The following is a 27,756-nucleotide window of genomic DNA, read 5'->3' on the forward strand; positions in this document are numbered from 1 at the left end:
AGCTTTTTTTTTTCCTCCTGGTTTTGAATTTTATTGTGTATGACAAACTACTTCTTTTTTTAAATCTTAAAAATTGCTAGTGTGGATGAAGCCCATCAGCGTTTTCAAAACGATTAGCCTTGTGGAAATGTGAGTGGCAAATAAGCAAAAGCGAGAAAAGACAGGTATGTGGAGCTGGGACGGGTGGGGGAAGACAGGGTGAGAGGAGGGAGGGGAGGGTGGAAGTGTGTCTGCATGCCCTGGAGTGGGGGGGGGGGGGAGGAGGAGGAGGATGGTTTAACAAGGTAAAGCAATAAAACATGTGGCTTTGTATTAAAAAACACCTACTTCCTCCTTAAGCATAACACAACTCTGGTCTAACAAAGCCGCCAACATGTGACAGTGTGACAGTGTGACACACACACACACACACACACACACACAAGTCCCAATTTCAGTTCCAGCCACATACTAATCAGAAATATAACAAGTTACAGATTCAGTTCCACACTCCAACACACACCAACACATGAACCCCAGCCCACAGCAGACTCAAGACACTTGAGATACACACTCCAAACACACACAGTCAGGCATAAAAACAGCCATTAACGACTGGCGGAACTTTCCATGGGCCTGCCAACTAGCAACACCAACACGCCTGGCATGCTAATGCAGGCACGTAAAGTTAACTCTGTGTGTGTGCATGTTTCATGCATGTGTGTTAAGTCGGTGCTCTGTGTGTGTATAGGTGCATGCTTGGTCCCTTCAGCCAGCTGACCACACACACACACACACACACACACACACACACACACACACACACACACACACACACACACACACACACACACACACACACACACACACACACACACACACACACACACACACCAGTGGGCAGCTCTTCAACAAGCTATTTTGATGGATGATACCCCAGAGGAACTGTTGCAGGGGCACGGCCAGGGCAGGGCAGCCGAGCGCTTCACGACTCTGAACTCACCCACGTATCCACGTATCCACAAAACGAGAACTTGATGACAAACTTGACAGACTACATTCTGGATTCCAAACACGTTATCTATTCGTCATTAGGGGTGCACGATTCAGAAAATGTCACGATCTGATTCGATATTGATTTTTAGGCTCAAAAAAAAAAGAAACAACAAATGAAATGTAGTTTGATTTGACTTTATATGTCTTCATACAAAAATAAAAACTTTTGCAACCAAAAACTGCAAAGTGCCAAGCTTTGGCCAGCTTTTAAATACATTTAATTCAAGTACAAAATAAAACTGTTAAATAAAAAGAGCTTTCCGTTCAGAGTTTGGTCGGAGTTTAGAGCGTTGAAAGAGTGCGTTGGTTGACTGGCATGTTAGGTACCTTAGGTTGTTGTTCATCCACGTCTTTAATGTTAATCTCTGGGTGATGGCGTACCATGTGAGTTCTCAAGTTTGTGGTGTTCCAAAAATACTTAACTTTCGCTTTTCAAAGCCTGCATATAGGATGATTCCTATCAAGTTCCGTCTTCCCTTCGAGGTTATAAAAGCCGAAATGTACCCAAACTCTCGCCTTCAATGAGGATGGAGCAGGTTGAATAATTCTTTCTGTGAGGTTTGCCATTGTTTGCGCTGACTAAACTACTTCTGCTGCACTCGTTCTTCTTTTGATTATGACAAGAGTGCCCAGGCGTCAGTGTGAATTCGACGCAGCGCCATCTATGGGAATGGCGAGCTAAACTCTAATCTAACTAATCATTTTATTTCATCATTTGATCTAATCCTCAAAATGTCACTCTGCCTTTCTGTCTCAATGTTGTCTCTACTGGAGCCATACAACTGCTGTCAAGAACTTTCAAACGACACAGAGTGATGAGCAACTACTCAAATCAGCAACTAGAGAAGTGAAAGTGTTTTGGTGAAGTCATGCATTGCATCATGTGTCAACTATGTTGTGTATTCAAATGCATCAAAGCTGCACAAATATTACTGATATTTGTACAAAAGGTCATAAAAAAGTGTCTTACACTACTGTACTACACTACTACTATGTTATACTATACTGCTGTTTAACTCTGACCATGTTTAAAAACCTTAAAATTTCTTGGTCAGTATTGCCTATAGTTAGTATATGTTTCCACCTCTTATTTATATATATATATATATATATATATATATATATATAAAATGTGTTACGTTCCACGTTTTTCATCATCATTAATCCACCAAATATTATCTTCATTAATTCATTAATTAATCACTTGGTCTATAAAACACCATAGAATAACGGGAAATGTCCATCTTAACACACCAAGGAGGTGTTTTCAAGCACAAGGTAACATCTTCAGTTTGCTACTTAACAGATATTTAACTTACAACTCACAAAGACAAAAGACAAGCAAATTATCCCCACAGATTTGAGACCATTTGAGAAGCTGGAAGCAGCTCATGTTTGCTTGAAAAGTGATTGAAACAACTGTTGCCAATACATTTTCTGTCAGTCAACTAATTGATTAATTGACTAATAGTATCAGCTCTAAATTGTTGTTCCCTTTTTGTATTATGAAAAATGTGCTATTTTCAATTGATTGATTTCCATATTTTGTCCTCCAAAGATGAGAGGAGAGGAGAGGAGAGGAGAGAGAGAGAGAGAGAGAGAGGAGAGGAGAGGAGAGGAGAGGAGAGGAGAGGAGAGGGCAATAGGAAAGTAGAGGCGAGGCAAGGAGAGGGGAGGGGAGTAGAGAAGTTGAAAGGCTTCTTTTATCTTCTTCTAAATCAACTGTCAACAATGCAGGAAATTATCAAGAGAGACAAAAAAAAGTGGAGACAGGGCTCTGGGAATGAGAAAGGAAAGGAAGGAGTGAGGAAGGGAGGGAGGGAGGCAGAAAGAAAGAGAGGAGGAGGGTAAACATTACAGCTCTGTGCCAAGCAAACATGAGATGCTGGGATACTTCAACAAAAAGCCACCGTTCATATGGGAGAGAAAGAAACACCAAGAAACAGAGGGAGAGAGCATGAAAGAGAAAGACAGTTAGGTAACCGGCACAAAACTCTGGGAAATGGAAAGTGAAAGCATCAAGCAGCAGATACCCAGCCACTGTCGTGAGATATGACAATGTTTTTTTTCCTGTTTTGGACTTTGCACCTACATACAGCTCTTATTTGGTAAGTTTTTACATTGCCTGCAGGTTTAGTTTGACCAAACTTTAACCTCGATCACCACATTTTAATCAGAATGAAACCTACTGTAACAGCAAATGCAAGACACTTTGTTCACTCATACACATAAAAATGACAAAACAAACCAAGAACTTCAGATAAACCCGCATAACCACACTTTCTAAATGAGCCTGTACAATCCACTAATTGTGCGTTACGTTCAACAGATAGTCAGTCCAATTCATAGTATGTAAGAGGAGCAACATCGCTATAACACATCATCATTTACTGATGGATACCAACAGCAGGAAACTGTTTAAGTTATTTTTTTAAGCATTATGTCAGGTATGATAGTAAACTGAATATATTTAAGTTTTGGACCGATGATTTTAATGTATGTTTTTAACTATTTTCTGACACGTTATTGATTAAACGATTTACAGATTAATCTATAAATGGCAGAGTTAGTGGTAATCAGTCAGTCGTTTCTTGCATGAAGATTTCTGTCAGCTTAATAAAGCCACTTGTTTTTAATATGAATGAAACATTGCGTTGGCATACCCTCTAGAGCTCCCCTGCGCTCCATCATATGTGTCAGCAGCCGCAGCAGAGATGGTTTTCAAGGCAAACGCACCTGTCTGCTCCACCACAGGGATAACCCGTGTGTTGTGCATTATCGGGAGAGAAGGGTTACAGGGACGAGAGGAAGACAAGCTGCAGACACTCCAGCCGTCAACCTCTTGACCTCACAGAACAGGAACGCCTCCACACATCCAACCCACAGGCAAGGAAGCAGGAAGCAGCTCGTCCACTCGACCAACTCACACCTCTGCTACAGCGAGGGCAGCGATCTTTCGCGAAACAGATAGTTCAACTGATAGCCGACGTTGTGCAAGGTGCAGATGTAGTTTAGTACTGTACATAGCAAAGGCGTACCAATTCATGGAAGGAAGGATTCCAGATATAATGGGCAGCTTATCAGGGCCAACTAAACGGTCAATATCAGTATATTTAAAGGGCAATTGTGGATGATTGTTTGAAGACAATGTAAAAAAGTAAATGGTGGATAAACGTATATCTTCACAGGGTTAGCATTTTGAACTGGAATCACCACTGTCCTATACTGACTAGGGTTTTAACCAACAGTTATTTTCATTATCGGCGTAGTGCTCACTCCAAATTAAACGCTACATTACATCACTTCCACCGAGAACAACGAGGGCAAAACGGTATCAACGATCCGTTTTATTCGAATATTCTCTGGTCAAGCTCAGCTAAAAATACGGAATCCGTAAGCAGGTACGTATTTGTAACCATTAGGCTACCGACAACATTTCAACTGACTTTAGTAGTTCAGATAACATACTCGAATGTCGACGGCTGCTACAGATGTGAACTAACCATGTTGTAACATACAGTTGCTTTGGTCACGGACTCACGGCGCTGCGCCGCTGCAGAATGAATATACTGAAAACACAATGGATATTTTCCCCCAAGTGGGGCTTCCTTTTGGCCTGTACAATTATAGGGGAAACACTGGAAGAGGTTCATCTGAAGCTCTCTTCTTGTTCTTTGCCTCTCTTTCACATGCTCGCACACTTTCCAGAGCTGCATTGTCTTGTCTGTGTAACTTTATAGTTGCCCCAGCTTCTGTTCCTGATACACAAGCACTGCTTAGTAACACTACCCGTCAAATAACATGTTCTAGGGTACCACACACACACACACACACACACACACACACACACACACACACACACACACACACACACACACACACACACACACACACACAATCATCCTGTCCCCTCCCTGACCCCATTTCGACCAGGCGTACCTGAAGGTTTTATTGGGCCAACAGCGAACCGCAAGTCACCGAGGGTAGAAAGCAGAGAACCCAGATTATGCCTGAGGTCAGATGGCGACCGATGCTCTTGGCATCACGAGTCCTCATGAAACAGGAGAACTTCCTCATTGCGCTTAGAATAACCTGTCTCAGAATATTAAACGCAAACACAACCAGTCCATCAAGGCCCGGGTCCCTATATATCAATCTGAGTGTTTATTTTTCACCTGCTGGAGGAGAAATAGGGAGCGCGTTACTTCAACAAAACTTTGATTACATGTGGTAAACTGTATGTCCGAAGAAAGCACAATAAATTGAGTTACTAATGATATACTCTGAATTATTGGCACCCATTCCCCTGTCCTTGTTCGGGCACTTTAGTGGAATAAAACTAACTGACAAACTGATTAAGTGGGATCAAACAAAGCAGCTGCAAAGTTACATTTAAACCATGTGATGACTCACCATCACACAGGCCGACACAGCTGAATGAGTTGTACCTGTCAAAGTTGTACCTGACAGAGCCATAATGGTTTCAGAACATAGATCGTTAACTTATATAAAGCGTTATTCAACCCTTTGCCTATTCATGTGAAAGACGTAGAAAGGCTAAAGCAACAATGGCTACCCCGCTTTAACCTGACTCCAGTCTAAACACAGTTCTTTCTGTTCTGTTACATAATTGCAGTGTATTCAGTTTTAGAAAAAACACAGAAAAGGGGGATTTTACAAGTATAATTTCCCTTGCTTGCAATTGCTTCAGTTTGAGTGCAAATCCCTGCTTACATTATGCTGTTGTACTCTTTAGTGCCACATTTCTGGCTCTCCTGACAGCAAACTTAACTCATACATACAGTTTACAAACATAAAAACTCAAAAAGCCTGTGTAACTAGCATTTAAACTGCTGAAATAAGAGTTTTCATCCTAACTTTTTATAAAATTTGCTATGAATACAAGGACAACATAACTGGGCTCTTACAACTTTTCAAATGTCAGCCTATGAGCTTTGTTTACATTCTTATTGTATATAAATGTTGGAGCCAAAGAGGCTTAACTTTCAGAGAACAGTGTACAGTGATATAAACCTCATTCAGCTTGTGTTAAGAGGGATATGGGTGTAGTACTTAATCCATTTAAAAACAAGTTTTTGCTTTGACAGTATGGATTACACACCTTTGTGATCAGCTCAGCACCTGGAACTTAAGGCTACACAGGTAGTCAGACCAACACAGCTTCTTCCACTTAGTGGTGACTGATCAACTGCAAAATCCAACAGTATTTCTTTCTCAATGTAAAAACACTCGAGCTGCAGGCTGTGATAAACAACCTCGCCTGAAACCAAAGAAACTAAAAGAAATGTCCTGGGGCTACAAATTAGAGCCTTCCCAAATCCTCTTACCTGTTCAGTGACCCCAGTGAATTAGGGCCTGAATTGGAAATGAGGCATTTTGAAAGATTTTAAGATGAAAAAAAAAATGAAAGAGATGTCTGTAAAATGCATAAATCATGTCACAGGGCTAGTCTCCATCTATACACCGTGGCTCATTGTCAATAGCCTAAACTTTTGATGCTAAGACTTTTTGATGCCTCTGACTTGTGGAAGCTAAATAAATTGCCCATTCACGCACCAAAAAGAGAAATCCTTTGCTCTCACCTGAACCAAAACAGCCAATCATTTCGTCCCCCCCCCCCCTTAAAATCCCCCACAAAAAAAACTCGGATATCAGTTTTTCACAGGAAAAAAAAAAATACAAGGCCACATCAGCCTTTCACCAAAGGAATGCCATCTGACGTCATGTATTTGGGATCGGATTTCTCCCTCTCCTCTTTCTCGCGCCCCTGAAAAAAGTAAGCGCGTGTGTGTGTGGTGTGTGTGTGTGTGTGTGTGTGTGTGTGTGTGTGTGTGTGTGTGTGGTTATTTTTTCCCCTAGCTTATATTCTCCAACGTGCCCACTGGATCCAGAGCCCACAGCAGGGGGATATGTGATTCTCAAATCATAGCCCCAATTATACCTCCACCGCTAATCATGACAGCATGACAATTAACCACTCACTCTGTTATTACATTTTTTTTTTATTAAACTGACGCACAACCACCAAAATCTGACTACCGAAGTCATCTTTTGCATCTCAAATTTTCCGACCCATTGCTGCCACATCTCTCCTCTGAACTAACACGGCACTGTTTCAAGCAGGAGACCAATGTTTGATCTCCACGTCTGCATCAGAGAGAGATTTGTCTTCCCTGCACAAACAGACAGACACGTAGTCGTTTCTTAGAGAGGGAGAGAGGGAGAGAGGGAGAGGGAGAGAGAGAGAGAGAGAGAGAGAGAGAGAGAGACTGGCTGGAAGGAATGCTAGGATATGCTGGAGTTGGGATTTTTTTTTTCTTCTCCTAAGCCTTTTTCCTGCATTCGCACACAAACTCAATGGAAAGTCGCTATAACCCCTTCCCTTTAACATTTCTCAGCAGTTACCCAATGCATTAGAACCCCCCTATAGTGTCAATTCAATGATTTCGCAACCCCCTCTGTCAATTCTGGCTGCCTCAGCATCTTCCATTCCAAGTTATTTTCCAGCTATAAAAGTGTTCGTTTCCTGATTTTGAGCAGCAACAACACAACCGACTATTTCCACAATGCAAGTCGCGGTGCAACAACTGCGATTTGTTGCAGAAATAGGCAAAAGAGAAAAGGTTTTCTCCTGTTGCGCACTCACTCCATCTGAAGTCCTCGGAGACAAAAACACATTCTTTCGCGAAAGCTGAGAAATCGGGGCCACAAAGAGCAAGACTCCAAACGCACAGCCCGACACATTCACTCGACTAGTGTGAAGAACTAACACGATGAGCCCCGCTGGTTAGATTTTAACTTGTTGTTTTTAAAATAAACGGGAATTTTTTTTTTTTTTTTTGCCCAAAAGTTTCGATTCTCCCTCCCTCCGCAGCAGCAGCGAAGCAGTTTTCCTTTTTCCTTTGCGCTGGCCAAGTGGCCCAGACTGCCGGCGTCAGCGCTCAGTTCTCCAAACTCACACACTCACAGACACGCACTTCTAAAACTTTTCCAACATCGACTCCATCTGCCTCTATTCCCGTACTTTGCGGGGTGGTTTCGTACCGTGAAAGAAGTGTAAAAAGAACTTACCTCGCTGCAATAAAATAATCTTCAAACAGACGGGGCTGCGTGTGTTTTTTTTATTCCCAGGGTCGAGTCTTGCCTGTCTGCTGGCGCGGCGCAACGCGTACTGGGAGACTCCGCCATGTCAATCAAAACGCGACGCACATGTAGGTCAGAGCCCGCCTCCTTTTACCGTAATACACTGCGCATTGACAAAAAAAAAAAAGAAAGAAGCCAAAACAGAGAGCAGAGCTGCTCCCTCACCGTTGGGACAGAAGCAATCATCAGGCTCTTTTCGAGCAGAGTAGGTATTTTACAGGCATTTCCAAACGATTTTTGATCCAGTTTTTGTATTCTATCCATTTATGTATCAATATTAAAACGGTTTTCACTGTTATAGATTCATTCTGATCGCCATAGCAACAAAACATTGGTGCTGTTTTAACAAATAACTTTTGTTTTAGACATTTTGTGTTAGTATTTTTATTTGATGGCCACTAACCAGGTGAAGGTAGAAAACAAGTTATAATGATGGAAAGAAACATCCATTTGGACACGTCAAACACCACGTTCAGATTTATTTATTTTTATTTCCAGGGGGCAGGTAGGTTGTTGTGTCCAAACGAATTGCTGTCAAGGGTTATGTCAGCCCAAAAAGGTGGGTGAACTCTTCTGCAAATAAAAGCAAGCTGAATCCAGTTTAGGCTGGTTTAGGTTTATCTTTCATTGACACAGCTATATCTTTGTACCGGAACCCACAACAGCAAATGACCTGCTGGACTTGTGTCACCTTGCTTGCACTGGTCACTTTATTACAACAACAAAAAACCAAATGATCAATAAATGTCAATATCACAAAAGAAAATTATTATTTATTATTATATGCAATAGTTTCCTACAGACATAACATGTGCAAAATAATAATAAATGAAGTGTTAAGTTGGTTTAATCTCCTATCCAATGCCTCCAAAACAACTTAGACAACAGGCCAAAGACCCTCTGTTGGCTGCACTGGAACCCAGCATCCCTCAGCTTACAGGTCCAAGGGTTACAGGTCTGACACTGGTGCTTAAGATAGAAACATCATGATCTGATTTATACCAAAAAAAAAGGAGAACCAAGTTAAAAATCAGTGGCATCTGTGCTGAATCTAGTGCATTATAGATGTGTTGAAAGGAATCACTAGGCCTCATGTGTACTATGCATATTATAAACCATAATATGACCTGTAACTTTACAGTACTGTATATCCGTTCAGCTTCCTTTAACTGAATGCACAGATACATGTATACACAGAGTGGTTATATCTGTGCGTGTTGGTGCCTGAAAGTAAGACATTAACATCAGTACATGTCAGCATCAGAGCAGAGAACCTGCCAAGTGTTTTGATGCCTAATGCATAATATGATTAGGTTCAGTAATTGCCACTTATTGCCATTTGATGGAAAGGGAGAATATTTCTCGTGCATTTCAAAACTAAAATGGGATTAAAATTACAGACCATGATGATGCTGTATAATTTAGAAATATTCAACATCAAGTATATTTTATTCCCCTAAAACAGATTGAATGCATACAGTATTTTGACTGATGACTATGGAGAGGTGAATGCCACTCAGCTGAAAACAGTATGAAAGTGAATCATTCACTGCACAATAACACCCTCATTAGACTCAGACATAGACTTACAGCCAGTCCCAGAACTGACTTTTTCAAATTTGGGTCCCAGACTGAAATATGTGGAAATAAAATCAGTAGAGAAGACACTGTTTTCTTTTACATTAACATTAACTACAAGCTACACAAAGAGCAATGGCGAACAACACACAAACAAGCTGCAAATAAATGAACAATGGGCTTTCCATCTGTCATGTACGTCTTTGGCTCCGACAGTAATCGGCCTCTTTCTTTCTGTCTTTTCAAGCAAGCAGACTCAGCCAAATACACTCAGTGCCCCTGAGTTCTAGATTTCTCTCTGCTGGCAAACACACACACACACACAGACACACACACACACACACACACACACACGCACACATTCCAGCGACTGCACTAAGAAAACAGCCACTGGTGTAGTTCTAAGCCAGAAGAAAGACAAATGGCCCTGGATCAGGACAGTGTGCCTGTAAAAAGTAAAATTCAATTCAGTTCTATTCAATAAACACTAATCATCCTTAAAGGGCAATTGAGATGGCAGGCAGAAAAATCCTTCTCACACACCAAAAGTACAACGCAGGTTATATACAGTGGGCACAGACAGACTGTGGAGCCCCCTAACTGCAGAAATAGTGCACGATACCACTCTGGGTTATTTCCAAATTCCAGTTGTTTGGATTTATATTGTGATCAAATTTTCTGGAAATTCATTTGAGCCAGTACCAAAAGAGTTCACCCATTCAAATCTATCAAAATTCCCTTTTAATAATAATAAAAAAAGGTCAGGACAGTAAAATGCACTGATGTTTCTGCTATAGTGTATTCAGTGTGTTGTAATATATAGTCTTTAGTATTTTTTTTTTTAAGATATTCTTTTGGGCTTTTCCACCTTTATTTGATAGGACAGCTAGGTGAGAAGGGGGAGAGACAGAGGGGGAAGACATGCAGGAAATTGTCACAGGTCAGATTTAAACCCTGGACCTCTGCATTGAGGAATAAACCTCCAAGTATATGTGCACCTGCTCTACCCACTGAGCCAACCCGGCCACATAGTCTTTAGAATTGAGTTTTTTTTTAACCTGTCATCAACATAAAGTGTCCACCTATTTAGCCATCAAGTAGCTACCTTTCAATAAGAAATGGCATTAACAAAAAAAGAATCCAGAACATATCTTAAATAAATTATTCAAATCAAGGTACTTCATCACATTGATGAGAAAAAGCATTTTTCATTTTTTTTTTTCAACACAGCTACAAGCCATCAAGTGGATATTAAAGTAAACTACACAATATTCAGAGTTGACGAAACAATCTTACAACCAGATTTTCAACAGCACATGAAGTTTGACCAGTTATCGTGAAAAAATGGATGTTCAAATGTCTAGGTCCCAGTACACTAATGAGGTAAATCTATGTTAAAGTCTTATTAATCTCCTCTTTGAAATATATCACAAAGGAGAAGATGTACATAAAGAGAAGCAGATGAGTTAGGGAAGGGCTTAGAAACTTTTAAACAAGTGAGAAGCGAATTGTTGTGCAACAGGGTAACACTGCTGCAACACTGTAACCCAATATCAGGGAGTTGTTCCCACGATTTTGTACAGTGGAAACAGGGCACATTTGGGAGTTGTGTACCATCAATGTGTGAATAATAAAAAATAAAAAAAACCTATTTATTCAAATAAATCGGTTAACAAAGCCAAAGTAGGGCAACCTTGAGTGACGTATTGGACCCTTACAGACAGCCAGTCACATTAGATTAGATCTGTGGAGGAGGGTGGATGAGGACAGACTGGAGGGAGCAGATCTTGGAACAGCGACACAGCTATTTCTCCTGTATGTCAGGGCCAGGCCTCCACAAGCACCAGATGTTTACCACCAACCCAGCTGCTTTCTCTCTCTCTCTACTTCTTTCTCCCCGTCTCTCCCTCTCAGTTTTTTCCTCTCCGAGGCTCTTTAAAGCAAGCCCTCCCTGTAATCATGCACACTCAGTTCACCAGAGGTCTTTGAAGTCAGTGGAATGTGTCCAGCCATATCATAGTACGTACTGTATATTGTAATAGCACAGAGAAAGCAAAGCAGAGAAAGTGGGGTAAGAGATTGTTGGCTTGCAGCCAGCTCTTCGGTGTGGTTTTCTAGATATTAATTGTGCCCTCGCTTGGGTCTTACATGCATGTGGGTGTGTTTATGTATGCATTTATGTGTGTGTATGTTGTGTCTACATGAGCATGTGTGTGCACATATGTTCAATAAAATGCTAGTCTGAGGCACCAGGTGACAGATGATAATGGGCGTCTGGTAGCAGAAAAGACTTGGAGGGAACATGATGGTGCAGAGGTGTGTGTGTGTGTGTGTGTGTGTGTCAGGTAGGCTACTTCCTCCCATGGATGTGAGGATGGAATTTGGCTCATCATAAGTTCAAAGGAGTCAACCCAAAGCTCTCTGCACACCAACAAGAGCAGGCATGCCTCTCTTCTTCTTCTTCTTCTTCTTCTTCTTCTTCTTCTTCTCTCTCTCTCTCTCTCTCTCTCTCTCTCTGTCTTTGACTCTTTGACAACCTCTCTCTCCCCCCTCCCTCTCATTTTCTTTTTTCTTATAGTTGTGCGATGCAGCTGTCTGGACAATCAAACACTCACTTTACTAATTTCTTTGGTGTGTGTGTGTGTGTGTGTGTGTGTGTGTGTGTGTGTGTGTGTGTGTGTGCGTGTGCGTGTAAGTGTGCGTGCGTGTGTGTGCGTGCGTGTGCGTGCGTGTCTGGAAAAAGAGAGGACAATAAGCTTGACGTGATTTGGAATGTAATATGATGATTACCGAAATCCAATCACCTCCTAGCACCATAAAAAAATATTCTCTGCTTTACATTTTGTTACATGACATTTCTCTTTAACTGCTAAATCAGTCGAAAATGATCAGGAACAAATGCCTTTTGATGTGCTAACATCACAGCCTTGCTTTTTGCTTCTTGGTGGCATGTGGCAGCTTTGGCAGTAAATTGTGCAATGTACCATTATGTGCTGGGATTACACATAATAAATCATAATGAATCATTATGTTGTGTCAGTGAGCAAATCACACCTTCATATAAATATTAAGGTCACAGGTAGACATTTTATATGAAATATTCAAGACAAAAATAATGCATGATTATTATATTTTTGTCATGTTATTCTTAATTGAAGCCACATGTGTAGGAAACTTTGCCATCTGGTGGTACAGTAGCACACTGTGGCTGTCAACACAGAAGACCCATGAATACTGAGATGAATGGGCAACACAGATGGTGCAACAATTTTAACCCAGTTTCATTTTGAATGTATGCCATCAGAATATTTTTGAAAGATATATAATATAATCACCATCTGCAGCCATGCTGAAGCTCTGCAAGGCTGCATGTTCCCACAATGAAAAAGCTCGCATGCTGATGTTTAGAAGGTATTGTTTATTTGCTAATTAACATTAGACACAAAGAACAGCTGAGGCTAGTGGGAATGTAATTGGTTTCGCAGGTATTTGGTAACAAAGCAAAGTATTTGGATCCATTGAAAGTTTTACTTGATGATGGAGCTATAGGAAAAGTGGGGGAATTTATTCTGAGGGGGATACACATATCTGTATTTAATCAATCCCTCAATATTGATGACATTTCTATCTGAACCAAAATGTCAAGCTGCTGGTGACGACAGAGAAAAAGTCAGGGGATCGACATAATCATTTGGATTCATCTTCTGGGCACTGTGAATTTTTGTACAAAAGTTCAAACAGCCCAATATTTGCAGAGATATTTCAGTCTGGACCAAAGTGGTGAACAGACCAACAGACAGACTGTTTAAGCCAAGCTGCTAGCATGGCTAAAACCTCTACACATGCTTTAGATGTTTGGTACTGATATTTGGTATTTTATTTGTCATATATCTAGTATCTCTGGTATGTCTGGAACAGGCACCAGAACTCCTTCTGTGCCCAAGCACATCTCTCTGTCTCTCTTTGATAAGATGAATTGCTTCCAGTTGCTTCCTCACTCTTTTTCCGGACTTTTCCAAACAGCTTTATCAAAAGCTCATGTTTCTGGTATCACTGGTATGTCTGGAACAAACACAACCCTCGCCTGATTCAAGAGCCTTCAATGGCCAGACACATCTCTCTGTCGCTTTCTTTCTCTCTTTAATAAGATGAATTGGTTCCAGTTGCGTACTCACTCTTTTGGGGGATTTTTTTTTAGCTTTATCTAAAGCTCAGGGGTGATCTGTGTTTGTTCCAGCTCTGCCGAACATGTCATGTGTTCCTACTTACAGAACACCTTCCAGTCATGGCATCTCAGGGAGTGACATCACACCGACTGGGTCACACCACCATAGGGTGGTGGGTGTTGGCAATCATGGCAGAGGAATGTCCATGACTCAAGGAGCTGGGACAGCGATCTGGTTGGCTAATCGCTTTGTCCCTGACATTTGTGAAAAAACAAGCATAGCGCCATTTCAAACAATGACCAGTCAATTCTGACCTTCGGTGGGAGGAAAATTGCTAAAATCACAACATGTTGGCATGCCAACTATTACACCATTCCCAGGACAATCCTTGTATTCAGAACAATAAACCCCCAGCAGAAACCCCTGCCTACAATCACCCTTGGTTTGCCATGGATTACATATCTAAGAAAAAAACTGTAAGAGAAGTCCCACATAAATGAATTTGAATGAGTGAAATGAGTACATCAATACTGGCAAATAGAAGTGTGGGAATCAACGTGTGATGGCTTCATCCCAAAACGCGATCAGTTGAGGTAAGCTATGCTACCTGAAATTCAAATTCAGTCCAAATATTAAAAACACAGATGATCACAACCTAAAAACTAAAACTTGTATAGATGTAAAGGGATACTTTTAACCATGTTAGTAGCATGGCACTACGGTTGTCAATGTCAGTGAATACATGAACAACTATTGGATGGTGTGTCATAAAATTTGGTAGAGATATCCATAGTGCTAGGATGATGGATCATAATGACTTTGGTAATTATCTTACATTTCCTGTAGTGCTGCCGAAAGGTCAAAGATGTTACTTATCCTGTGAAATATCTCAATATCTATAACATAAATTGGTACAGAATTTGATACGGACATTCAGGGTTCCCTGATGATGATGATGATGAGGATTGCTAATGACTTTGGTGACTGTCTTGTCAGGCTCTGGCATTGGCCTGTCCTGTCCTGTCTGTGTGGCGAGGACAATGTGACAAAAGCCGCATTCCGACCGCAGGGATTTTTGCAGTTCCTAGAACATAACGTTCCCAGAACCCTTTTTTTCTCGTGTTCCGACTGGACCAATTTGGGGATTATTAAGTTCCTCTGGCTACAGTTCCTGCATCTCTTTCAGCTCCTACTTCAGGGCAGGATCTTTTCCCTTTTCCGCATAGTGGTGGTTAGATGGCTGTGTTATAATAACAAAAGGTCAGTTCCTATGGCCACTTGGCCAGTGTGAATGCAAATGGAAAAACCGGTTTTGGGGGAAGAGTAGTCGGTTTAGAAGTGGACTGTTCCTATAACTATGTTCCTGTAATTACTTGGTAAAAGTAGGATAAAGAAGGAAAGGACGGTGGTACTAGCAAAGAGGTCAGTGGTGCCAGATGGTACCGTTTGGCTCCTGCTGGGTGTGGACACACACTTGGGGGTGCCAGAATGGGTCCACTTGAAAAGCTAGAAAAATAGAATTGTACCACACGACACGGACTGTGATGTCTATGGTAAAATCCAATGACTGAGTGATCATCAGTCAACTTAATATCATTGGCTGGTGGTTTGCCTGGGTGTCGCTTAATGTGCTCTCCCAAAAGAACAATCAACAATGTGCCACACTCACCAGACACTTGGTGTGTGTCAAGCCAACAGTGACGCCAGCCACAGTGATTCAATAAAGAGCTGCTGACGTCAGGCCAGTCACAGTCCAAGCCATGTGGGTCTGAGAATCAAATCCTGCACTTGGGGGAGAAAACAAACCTCAGTAACCTTTAAGTGTCCCAGTGTCAATTTTGCTTAATGTGGAATAAAATGTGTTATTGTAACGTGTATTTCCAACACATGTACAGAAAAGTAGAAATGGCAAAAAAAAAAATCTGCCTTTAGGTAAAAAGGTCAGACCCCCGGACAGGGCACTCAGCAGTTCAAAAGCCTGTAAAGTACACTCTACTGAGCACCACTGCAGACAAACACACTTACTGTACACAGTGTGTGTACACAAGGAGGGAATGATGACGAACGTGCGTGAGAGAGATTTTTCTATGTGAGGGGATAGGATGGGGGGGTGTATGTGGGTAACTGTAAAGAATCATCAAGGAGAATTAATATTCTTGAAACATCTTTATTTAAACCTAAAAAATTCAGACAAAAGCAACAAATAACAGGGGGCGGGGCAAAGAAAAGAAGACAAGAAAAAAAGAAAGAAAGAAAGAAGTGAAAAGAAAGAAAGATTGACAAAAATAAAACCATGCCAATACAATAAATCAGGATTTGAACACATCTCAGCCTACTCAAGTCTCCTCTGCACAGAGGAAGTACATCAAAATTATTCCGTCTACCTGTCAAGGTAAATATGTAATTTCAAAGTAAAAGCATGGCTTCTCCCCTAGCCTGATGTTGCATGTGTGAGTACCAGGACACAATCGGAGACGCCCCATTGCCTTCAACAGTTCTTCTTAAATAATGTCTGGATGAGCAGGTCTCCTTGGGAGTATGTGAGTGTGAGTGTGACCACATTGGTGAAACATCAGTCTCAGAGCTCTCCATATGAGAGGTTTCTCATATTTTTGTGATTGTCAGATCAGTCCTCCAGAGGATCCCCTCTTCTGATGATGAAACCCACTGTGCATCGAAAACACAAACGTACACGCATCTAACATAATTTACCCTCCTATCCTGAGCCACACAGTGGCACAGCAATACAAACCATCAAAATACATCAAAAATCTGAGCCGTTATATCTATAATGGCTTATCATTAGTTATTATTATAATAATATAGTTTTAATACACAGTCAGGCACATTTACAATGGCTGTAGAGCAGAAGTGGGAAACTTAAGGTCCTTAAGGCCTTACAGCATCCACTAGCTCTTTTCTTTCCCTTTTAATAGTAACTACTGTGTAGTGTGGTGTGTGCATAAGTGTATCTGTGTGTGTCTGTGTACAGCAAGTGCCAATAAAGGAGTTATGAATTTAAAGCCAATGAGGACAAAAGCTGTCCCATACCTAATTAAAGAGTTATACAAGCGCGCACACACACACTGACCCCGGGAACACCATCCCCATAGCAACAACTAAGACGTATAAACAGCCCGAAACTGAGAGCTACACATTACATGCGCCTAAAAACACACCCCAATGATTTCTAAGCAAACACAGTGTACATACATGCACCTGTCCCTGTGAGTGCAGTACAGTAAATATAGGAGTTAAAAAGTCAACCCCTTAAAATTATAAAGGCAAAATCTCACTTGGTATATCTGTCTGTGCAAATAGTTTTAAGATATCCATCTCTGAGGTTTTTGCTGCCATTTAAATAAAATAGAGGTGAAAGTAAGTATGTTGGTGCTTAAAGCATGGCAAAATTATATTAACACATGCCCCCGTTACGGTAGGTAACTCCAATAATGTGCTTGAGGCAAAAATGCCAGGTACATAAAACTATGTGCAAGCTAGATACCACTAGAGGTGTGAGAATATGTGTTTTCATAATTTGGGTGAACTGACACTTTAGGAGGCATCCTTAGTGGTGTGTTTGGTGTGTGTTACAGGGAGAATGGACGTCAGAAAGTTTCAAACGGTGTATGACAATGAGATGTTTAAGCAGAAAAAAAAAGAAGACAATTTTGGCTTAAATTTAAAAAACAGATCAAAGTATTTACCAGGTACTGTACACAATCAACAAGAATGAGAAAACATACAGTGGGATGTGCTAGATAATTACTTGAGACTGATAGGAACAACTCACAGTTCTTATGCTTATCTATTGCGTTTGTACAAACGTTACAGGTGGAAATGTGTGGGCAACTCTACCAGAGAGCTTGATATGCTTTTTAACATGCATCATTTTATGTGCATATGTCTCACTGTGACCTGATTGAGAATTAAAACAATGTAGAGGGACCTTTTAGTCTATGCAGTCAGAGACTTTTTCCAGGGAGCGCTGATAATGCCGCACTAATAATAGAGCAGCTCAGGCTGTGCAGTGATCTGAACTCCCTCTTGGAAAAGTTACCCGGCCATTATGCACCGTGCATGAAAGTAATGGCATGCAGTAGCACAGGCTGGCCACAGCGTGGCACTGTTACAATCACCCAAAGCGTAACATGATTCCTCCCTGAAGGGACTAGAGATTTAACGACTTCCTTTCCCGAGGAACGCAGCAGGTTTCTGATGGCAGTGTCTGTCTGTATGTATTATTATTGAGCAGATGAGTGTGTGTTTTCAGTGCCTATCACTGTAATTATCGGTTTCAGCACCCCTCCCCCCCCCCCCCGTTTCTCCAACCAGGAGTCTATTTGTGTAACTGACAGTCTATCTATCTGTCGACCTTCACATGATTGTCTTCTGGCAGGATTGTCTGTAGAAAATTCATAATTACAATAAAACTTTTTTTTACAGTGACATTTTTTTTCTTGATTCCTTTTAGAGCTTATCATACACTTCTCCTCCCCATCGTTGGCTTTGTTCTCTTGGATGGAGTGTAGAGCTGGAGGCAGTGAAATTGTTTTCTGTATGAACACAGATACGTTATTGCACCAGACAAAGAACAGCACGTACTGGTTTACGGTCACACACACACAACATAAAAACGAAAAAAACAATCCATTCTGAGGAGACTCCAGAGTCATCAAAAAACAGATGCCAAAACCGTTTTCTCTCTCTGTCTTTACGCCCATGTACTGTATTTCTTGATGCATCCATCCAAAGGGTACTTCTATCACTTTTTTTCCTGATTGTTTTCCAGAAAGAAAGGCCTAGAAATTCCAGGGAAGAAGTTTTATGCTGACAGGTCCGATATGACCAGTTTTTCCATTTTATTCCCAATCTCTTCCGGAACCTGAAGCTCCTCAGATTCATAGTCATCATCAAAGGACCTGGGAACACAACACGCAGAGTAGAACTGGTTACTTGTTGTTATCATTTTATTGTCTTGACAATCAAGCTAATCTTCAGTTACTAAAAGGGGTGTTTTCTCTAAGTGCACGGAAAACTGGAGAGAACTCAGCCTATTAAAAAGATTGATTATATTTCAATACTTGGAAATGCACACAGTCGTGTAAGTAAGTGTGAGTCTGTGTGTGTGTCGTACCCCTCATGTAGCTGTTCATTTGCAGTCTCCTCCGCCACCAGTATCTCATACTCTTCTGAGGCATATTTATCCCAATCAGATGGCTCTGGACCTTCACTATCAATGTCCGTGGAACATTTTTGAAAAAAAAAAAAAAAAAAAAAAAAAAAAATTTTTTAAAGAGAGAAAAACAAAAAAAAAAAAAAAAAAAAAAAAAAAAAAAAAAAAAAAAAGAGTTTTTGTGAAAATAAAAAAAAAAAAAAATATAAAAAAAAAAAAAAAAAAAAAGAAAAGAGAGAAAAAAAAAAAAAAAAGAGAGAGAGAGCGAGAGAGAGAGAGAATTTCATACATATATATCAAAACCCCTATAGCCCATTTTTCTAATAGTAATGGAATTTTGAGAATTTATTCTGTAAAAAAAAAACTTTGTAGATTTGAAAACAAAGTAATATTTGAATCCCATGCAACGCAGTAGTTTGAAAAGTTTGAGGGAACTGGTATAGCCCATATTATTATATCTCCATCATCTTCCACAATATGTCGAAAGTTAACAAGGGACACGTTTTATCAATTATGTGACACGTGCTGCTTCACATCTGCAGATCATTTTTTTTAATTTTGATAGATTTATTTTTCCTTTTCTCTATTGCAACAAGGAATCAACAACTCTAACCCCCCTTCAAATTGACAGCTCCTGCAATATAGCTGAATATTACATATAAGAGATGCAAAATCACACCTTCTGCACAGCAAATGGGTCTCTCTGTTCGTGGTCCAGGTATTTCTCCAGGTTGAAGAAAGTGTCAAAGAATATGTGGGCCATCCGACAGCGCTTCAAATCACCAAGGGTTATCTTACCTGGAGAAAACAACATATATATATTCACAAACACGTGCATGTGTAAAGTTCAGACAGCAAGGTAAAAAGGACAATGGCAGGGTGTGGCTTTCCAATACAGAGAAAGAAAAGATAATGTCATCATAAAAAGGAAGAAAAACACCAAGGGTGAGCTTGTGCCGGCACTAACCTGAACTCTCAGGTTTGACCAGGTCGAGCATCTGGCAGAGCAAATCCTGGAAGGGCAGAGGTTCGATGCCCATCCTTTCCATCCTCTCACACTGTTCCTCATAGAAATACTCCAACTCAAACATGGACAGGATGCCATCGCCATCCAAGTCCATGCAGCGGAACCAGTACTCTATACTGGAGAGAGAAAGGACAAATGCATACAGAGTTACACACTACACACTACACACACACTTCTCCATTTCTCCATCCTACCATCCACACACTCATACATGGTGGGAGAAGTGAATTTGCAAATAAAGTGACATCTGGCTGGGATGTAACATTTATTCAACACATGCAGAGAGAAAGAAAATGCTCCAACAGCTGTATTGTTGATTGTACAGTATATCACCTGGTGGGATTTTTCTTGTCTTCTTCAGACATGAGGAACCAGACGAACTCAGCGTAGCTCATCCTTCCTTCCCTCTGCACAGCGTTACCCCTGGAAACAAGAGAGACCGAGCCACTCACATTCAATACTGCCATTATGGTAAAGTAATCAGCTCCTCTGTGCTTGTTCATGTGTGTGTTTCCACTTACCGAGTAACGGCCCCTGAAAACAATCTTTCAATGATTCTGTTTGATGATGCTGTCAGAGGAGAGAACGAGAAAAATAAGCAAATGTTATTTTGTTCAAAGACATAGAAACAAATGGATACTGTTGCCTACTTACTTGCATAAGTACTGAGTAAGTGAATTAAAATGTGGCTAAGTGGTCAATATAATGCAGTTAACAGTGTAATGCATTTCACATCAGACAGCATGAGAGTGTTGAGCCTAGGACAAACAGCTGTTGTTTTCTGCAATAGCTAGTGGGGGCCAAACGAATGGAAAATAAGCAAATGAATGTGCCAAATCCAAAGACAGTCTGTTTCTGATTCTTTACTGGCATCCAATCCATATTAAATACAATGAGACTCAAGGGGCTTCACATTCTGTACAGCACTTGACCTGACACCATCAATTCTTAGACTAAGGATATCTAAGGATAGAGGTTGATGAATTCAAATATTATGTTTTTAATTTTAGTTTTGCCTTAAAGGGTAACTACCATTTTTTTTCAACCTGGACCCTATTTTCCTAGGTTTTTGTGTCTAAGTGACTGATGGGAACAACAATCTTTGACATTGGTCCAGTATTAAGCGAGATCGATGCAGTCGGCAGCGGCGAAACAAGCTACAATGTAAGTTAATAGGGCAATTGTGTAGCTTGTATATACGTTCACAAAAATGCTTGTTTTTGCCATTGAAAGATTAATATTCTAAGTGTGTGTACAACTGGACCAACTTCAAAGATTGTTGTTCATATCAGTCACTTACACAAAAAAAACATAGGAAAATAGGGTTCAGGTTGGAAAAAACAGTAGTTACCCTTTAAGGCCTGGATTCTTTCATGATATGCTATTTATTTTTGTAGGATAACCGACATGTGTCTGGTATGGACTTATTTCAGTTGGGGAAAATCTTTGAGTTGTTCTTACCATGGTCATTGTATCTCGCCAGGTCTTTGGGATCAATGTAGAGATCATGGTCAGCGTCTAGCTCCCAGAACTTGCAGTAGATGACGTAAAAGTGTTCGTAGGAGAAGTAATCTGTAATCTGGTTGATGTCGTCCTCCTCCTCCAGCAGGGCCAGGGTCTGTAGGAAGTTGCTCCTGCGTAGCTCCATCATGGTCATACGACCCGTCCACGAACGGTTCACCACATAGAATATCCGCTGGATCACCTGGGATAAGTTATAGATGTACTCATTACAGGATTGCATGTAGGAGTTCCATAAAAATAGTAGAGAATTATGTTAATAATTATTAAATAATTAATTTGCCTCTACTGTTTTCAATCACTATTTGTCCCCAAAAAGCAACTGGTTGAGCAGCAGTGAAACACAAACGAAAAGCACACATCATATAAATACAAAATAGAAATACACAAGTCACAACTATTGAAAAAATATGTTAAAGAATGAGTAAAAATATAAAATCTCAAGATAATTTCAACAGTTGAGAGATGGCAGAGGCTATGAAATGTGTTTATGTCTGTTACTTTAAAAAGGTCTAAAATAAAAAAAGTCCTTCTAAAAGGGATCCAAAACGAAAAGTCTGACACTAACGAGAGCTTTCAGTCTATGAAAATAGCATGAAACTTACATGGGGACTTTCCAAGCCTGTCATCCTGACTCATTAAACATATTCCTCATCTTTCCATGAGGAAGACCTACCAACAATTCATCTACAACTGATATATCTGTCCTCATTCATAACACGAGAAAGACAAGTCTTCAGCATACAATGGAAACAAGGGGGTCCTGGCTCCCTGTCCCTGAAACACAACACTTAGGCTTAGTAAAGTGCGGATTAGCACTCATTTCCTGGTACATGGACCTCCCAGGGCTACTTATGTCACATACAGTAGCGGGTCAGCTGGCCTAAACTGAAGGAAGTGTCTTAATATGGGCATGTGGAGGGTCGGGGCCTCTGCTGAAATGGGCCATGGGGAAGGGGGGCATCAGTGTTTCCGTGACGTCCCCTGACGCATTAGAGCACGGACTTCTCTGCATCTCGACGCAGATAACCCTCGACTTCTAAAGCACGTGTGATATTTAATGCTTTGCACAGTGCAGTGGTGAGAGAAGTATTCAGATCTTTCACTTAAATAAAAAGCAACAATACCACAATGTTAAAATACAGCATTACAAGTCAATTTACAATGTTATCTTATTTTTGGACAGTTCAATCTATAATAAAACATCATATTTTATAACCTCCCCAAATGTTTTGTATTAAAAAAAATCTGTAAAATCTGCTATTTATAAAAACTGCTAGTACCCTTAGCTGTCATTTACATGTAGTGAAGTAAACGTTAACATATAAATCATTCAAATATTAATTCAATGAAATAAATTAAGTAGTAGTAAAGAAATAAATGCATTTAGTTACTTTACACCACTGCCACAGTGTCACATTTTTAAGACATTTGATGTTGCAATGAAACAATAACATTAATAATATTTATACATTTCTTTGTATTTTTTCAATTCAATGTTGAATCATTTTTGCTGTCCTAAAATTAAGTTTAATTAGTACTTCCCTTTCTGTGTATTCATGTGACCTTCAATACATCACAAGTGTGACGACTAGGACAGCACTGATAAAACTCTTATATAATACTGTATTTTTTTTATTTTTTATTATACTTGGATAATAGATAAGAAGCTGTGGCTCCGTTACAGCCAACACGCAGACTAATACAAGCTTGAGACTAAACGGTAGTAGTCTTATAATTAGACTAAAATACACCATCATATTAAAACATAAAGAGTTACCGTTGTTATGTAGCGAGAATGGAATTCAGGTGCATCCTTCAGAAATGTGAGCCCAGGATGCGTATCCACTATGTCCTAACCAGACAAACACAAACAGCAGAAACAGAAAAAAACAAACATAATTTAGACATGTGTGTGGTAAATACAGAGGACAGCACAGAGATTAAGGTTAATGTTTGAGTTGCTCGTCTGATTGATGGATGTTGATAAGACCTGTACCTGCAGTAGAGGGATGAGGTCCTCCTGCTCCAGGTATCTACAGCTGGGTTTCGCTAGCAGGGAGATAAACCTTGATGCATCATCGTGACAACTGTGCAACAACCTGCAGGAGAGGGGACAAGTTTTGGGAGATGTTTAATACAACCTGATGAGGGTTATGATGATGATGATGATGACGATTTTTCTAAGACTCGGATGAACATGAGGTCCGTCTTACTTCCTCCAGGTTGCAATGAAGGAGTGAACAGAAACGAAGCCTGTCCTTTCACCACCTGCTGAGTAGAACATGGGGGCCTTCCAGTAAAGTGGACACCCGCATGCCTGAACGGAAAGACAAGTAGCAATACCATTATCTTATCCTGAAAAACAAAGGGTACTGTGCGTCACCACAGTGTTATTTCCTGGAATTTGTGATCACTGCTTCGAAGGAAGTGGCAGCATAAAAAAACAGCACTGCATTAACCAGGCCACCATGTGTGCAATGTTTTCTAAAAAAACAAATACTTCTTCGAGATGAAATATATCTCACATATTTCTGCCAGTAAATGCTGATCTTTTCCTTTTCCTCAACATCTTTGCACATCCTGCACTAAACCATACAGCCTTCTTTTCTTATTATTTTGTACATATTTGTTTATTTATGTCATCGTTTTCTTTTTTTTTTACATTTATTGTTTATTTTCTTTTAATGTGTTAAGGCAAATTCCATGTAGGTGTTACTTACTTGGCAATAAATCGTTTTCTGATTCGGATTTCAAGTTTTATCATACTTTAAAGGCGGTACATTAAGATTATTAAATCAAAAACAGAAGTAAAGGGTGTTTCTAGAATTATGAACATCGTCTGTTGTTAAACTGCTGACCTTTGCAATCTTGCCCATTTCATATATGTCAGCCTTTTCTTCCTCAAACTCAGTGAAGGCCGTCTCTATGGCAGCAATGGCTGCGTCGTGGTTGGTGGCCGGGCCCATGGCAGGGAGCCCACGGGGGTAGTAGAACCTGGGAATGTTGATGGCAAGAGGAGGAGGGGTGACTATCACTGGAGCTGGAGGAGGGCTGGGTGAGCGCGGTGTGGGGGGCGGTGTGACTGTGCTCAGGGCAGGGGCTGGTGGAGGTGTGCCTGGTTTCTTCTCCAGTTTGGACTGGACCTGAGAAGAGAGAAGGATGGTCATTTGTGGGGATGGACAGGCTGTGTTAGCTGTGGTGATAACTTTAGACCTCAAATTTGCAATTCTTACAATTTAAACAAAGAATATTGTTCATTTTACCTTAGCCTCATATGGTTTGTGAACCGCTTATGCAGCATGCTAATGACTGAAACACCACAGTCTAGGTTTGCTTGGTGTGGCTTATTGTTCCAAATCAGAGCTACACTCTTACATTGCATTTTAAATATAAACTGACCGCACTCTTAGAGCCATATTGTTGCATGATTTTGACCTGAAATGTATAAATTACCTCCTTTTTCTAAAGCCATATTAATTTTTATGTGAACTAAGTAGATAAATTAAGTACTTTTTCCCAGAACAGACAACAAGACAAAACTTCACTTTATGGGGATAAAGGACCCACGTAAGGCCTATGGTGGAAACTCCCAGTGAGTCATAAAACTATGTACAAACAACAAGAGACTTGTTTTAAAGTCAGTACTTAAGACTAATACAAATGGTTGGCAAGAAAAGAACTGTGGCAGTGAAGACTATGTTGGCCTTAATTTAATTTATTCTAATATCTGGAACCATAACTAACTAATAAGGCAAAATTAACAACACTCGTGATAACAGTTCTGCTGTATTTATGATGGTTTGATCAAGCTCCTTAAGCTTTAAAATTCTGGGCACCAAATTGAACAACACTATGAAATTCAAAACGGGCCTTCTGGGCAGTATGCAGCAATGCTTGCATGAAAAAATAGTATAATGTGTCTTAGTTTGGGAAGAACTGGTTGAAAAGCCCACAGAAATATCAAATCGCGAGCAGACTGAAAGAGGAAAAATTCATTGTTTCAGTGAGTTTAAGCCATCCATCATTATACCACAACACAAGACTCACAAAGAAATGCACCCATACATAGTCGACTGTCCTCTGGAACTGAACAATTATTTTATTATCAACATATTCCACTTTCTAATACACAAGACAACCATTTACACTGCCAGCAATGACAAGGTTAGATACAAGATACAAGAGATGTCAAATCCGATAGAAGACCCATTTTCTGTAGTTCAAGGGTGATGACGTAAAAAGATAAGGATTCCACACATTTAAATTAAAAGATCTGAAACTAGGATTTAATTAACACTGCTTAAATCAAAACTATTGTGTGTTCAAGCTCCCTGATGCCTGATATGTTTGGTGCATGTCTTCCCGAGGGCTACCAAATTGTGTGTACTGAGCAGGACAGCTGTAGCGGTCCTGCCCCTCCCTCTCCTTCACAGAGTTCATTCTATCACTCTATTCCTGCACCTTCTGCGCTATTAATACCCTGCTGGTATCTGCCTCAGAATAGTGTGTTGTCCCTGGCATGTCATTCTGTGTGTATGAGAGCAACAACATGAATCTATTGTGTGTGTGCGCGCGTGCGTGCGTGTGTGTAATATATAAACATCTGTGAACATGTGTATGTAAAAGAGAGAAACAAAGAAATAAGAAATAAAGAGATATCAATTTCCAGATTATTAGATTTTTTGTCTACTGTACATTTGTCATATGTCTCATGAGTTTGCATTTTGCTTGTACGTCCAAACTTGCACCCCGTCCATCCTGCTGACTGCACCGACTGACCTGTTGCTCCTGGAAGGACTTGATTCTCTTCTTGAAGCGTGAGGGGAGGACAAAGTCACACCCCCTGGCCAGAAAGGCCAGCTCCCCCCTCAGATCAGGGTCCAGGCGTAACGACACCTCCTTGATCATCATGGTGGGGGACGAGACACGTAACCCCCCACCAGGCACGGCCACCGGTGCGGCTACTGACACGGCGATTACAAACGGACCAGCTTGCCCGGCGACTAAACAACCGCTCAGAGGAGATTGAGTGCACTGGAGTAAAGAAGTCCACTTAACAGCTCAGATATCCACTGACTAAAAAAAATGGCCCAACACCTTAGGAAAGCATGTGTGTGATTTCAGGCAAAACGCCCTTGACAATCACTCACACTCACAAAATGTCTCTCCTCCAGGCTCCAATCGCATGTACAGACTCCCAAAGCTGCGTTCTGTAAAATAGTAATCCAGCAGTGTATCTGTGCAAAGAGATGTTCCTTAAGACTCCCGTGCTACTGTGCAGGCCAGGAGGCAGGACCATGGTACTGGGCTGTTTTATGACCAATCGCAGCCCTAAACAGCAGCTTCTCTGTGGGGTAGAAAACCTGTGAAGTTCCCCTGTCAGCTCAGGATGTATGTATTTGGTGTAGTCTCACTGGTGCCTACCGCTCCAAGCTAGGCTCTGACAAACTGCACTGAGAAACATGAGCCATGCCGGTGTCTGGCAACACACACACAGCACACCGGCTGTCCTGAGCATTGGACAGGGGGGGGGGTTCAGCCATGTTGCATATCTGTGTGTAGTGATTTGCATGATCTGATCCCTGCCTTTGACTAAAGTTAGCCAGTGGGAAGTTCACCTCAAAGTGAGTGTGATTTAAGTGATTTTACTGCAGGCAGGAAGCCTAGGTCAGTGATTCAGTGTGAGTCAGTAGGACGAGTAAGTTGAATTATTTTCATATAGGTAATTTAGGATGGAGTGATGAATCAGCGGGCAAAGCACCTGTTGTTATATCTGCTGACATACAGTAATTCCGATGGGCTTGCTTGGAAACTTAAAGAGGCGTTCCCTTTTACTAGAACATTACAATCTTTAAAATCCAGTGTGTGAGTGTATGAAGAGTCACTCTTGATTAGAGCTGAAACATTTCTTTCTTGAAATACTTAATTAAGCTATTAGTCTTCGTCAGAAAAAGGGGAAAATGCCAGTCGTAGTTTCCTGTAGCCCAAGGTGATGCTTATGTTTTCCACAATAGTTGCAGTAGTTTTCTGTCAATCGACTAATTGATTAATCGACTAATCGTTTGAGGTCTGCCATCCAATACCAA

General features: G+C 40.7%; 2 protein-coding genes across 4 annotated transcripts in view; both read right to left on the minus strand.

Annotated features, from left to right (window-relative positions):
• Nucleotides 1-8,238, minus strand: part of fndc3ba (fibronectin type III domain containing 3Ba) — a 107,725-nt gene extending 99,487 nt beyond the window's left edge. For both annotated transcript variants that reach the window (XM_039785544.1, XM_039785545.1), the window contains exon 1: nt 8,128-8,238. The gene's annotated coding sequence lies outside the window, so the exon portion shown is untranslated. The remainder of the gene's footprint in view (nt 1-8,127) is intronic.
• A 7,852-nt stretch (nt 8,239-16,090) lies between these two features.
• ppp2r3a (protein phosphatase 2, regulatory subunit B'', alpha) overlaps nt 16,091-27,756 on the minus strand; it is a 60,494-nt gene continuing 48,828 nt past the window's right edge. Inside the window, exons 1-12 of one of the 2 annotated variants that reach the window (XM_039785783.1) lie at nt 26,450-27,421; nt 24,529-24,813; nt 23,884-23,987; nt 23,667-23,769; nt 23,448-23,522; nt 21,608-21,851; nt 20,668-20,716; nt 20,480-20,569; nt 20,087-20,262; nt 19,800-19,917; nt 19,081-19,188; nt 16,095-18,865 (exon numbers count right to left, since the gene is read on the minus strand). In XM_039785783.1, coding sequence (XP_039641717.1) covers nt 18,769-18,865; nt 19,081-19,188; nt 19,800-19,917; nt 20,087-20,262; nt 20,480-20,569; nt 20,668-20,716; nt 21,608-21,851; nt 23,448-23,522; nt 23,667-23,769; nt 23,884-23,987; nt 24,529-24,813; nt 26,450-26,581 — 1,581 coding nt within the window. In that variant the 5' untranslated portion in view covers nt 26,582-27,421 and the 3' untranslated portion in view covers nt 16,095-18,768. Of the gene's footprint in view, nt 18,866-19,080; nt 19,189-19,799; nt 19,918-20,086; nt 20,263-20,479; nt 20,570-20,667; nt 20,717-21,607; nt 21,852-23,447; nt 23,523-23,666; nt 23,770-23,883; nt 23,988-24,528; nt 24,814-26,449; nt 27,422-27,756 lie in introns of those variants that run through there. The other variant, XM_039785782.1, reaches the window with a different exon arrangement.

This window comes from Perca fluviatilis, chromosome 20, assembly GCF_010015445.1.
Source record: "Perca fluviatilis chromosome 20, GENO_Pfluv_1.0, whole genome shotgun sequence".
Taxonomy (NCBI): Eukaryota; Metazoa; Chordata; class Actinopteri; order Perciformes; family Percidae; genus Perca; species Perca fluviatilis.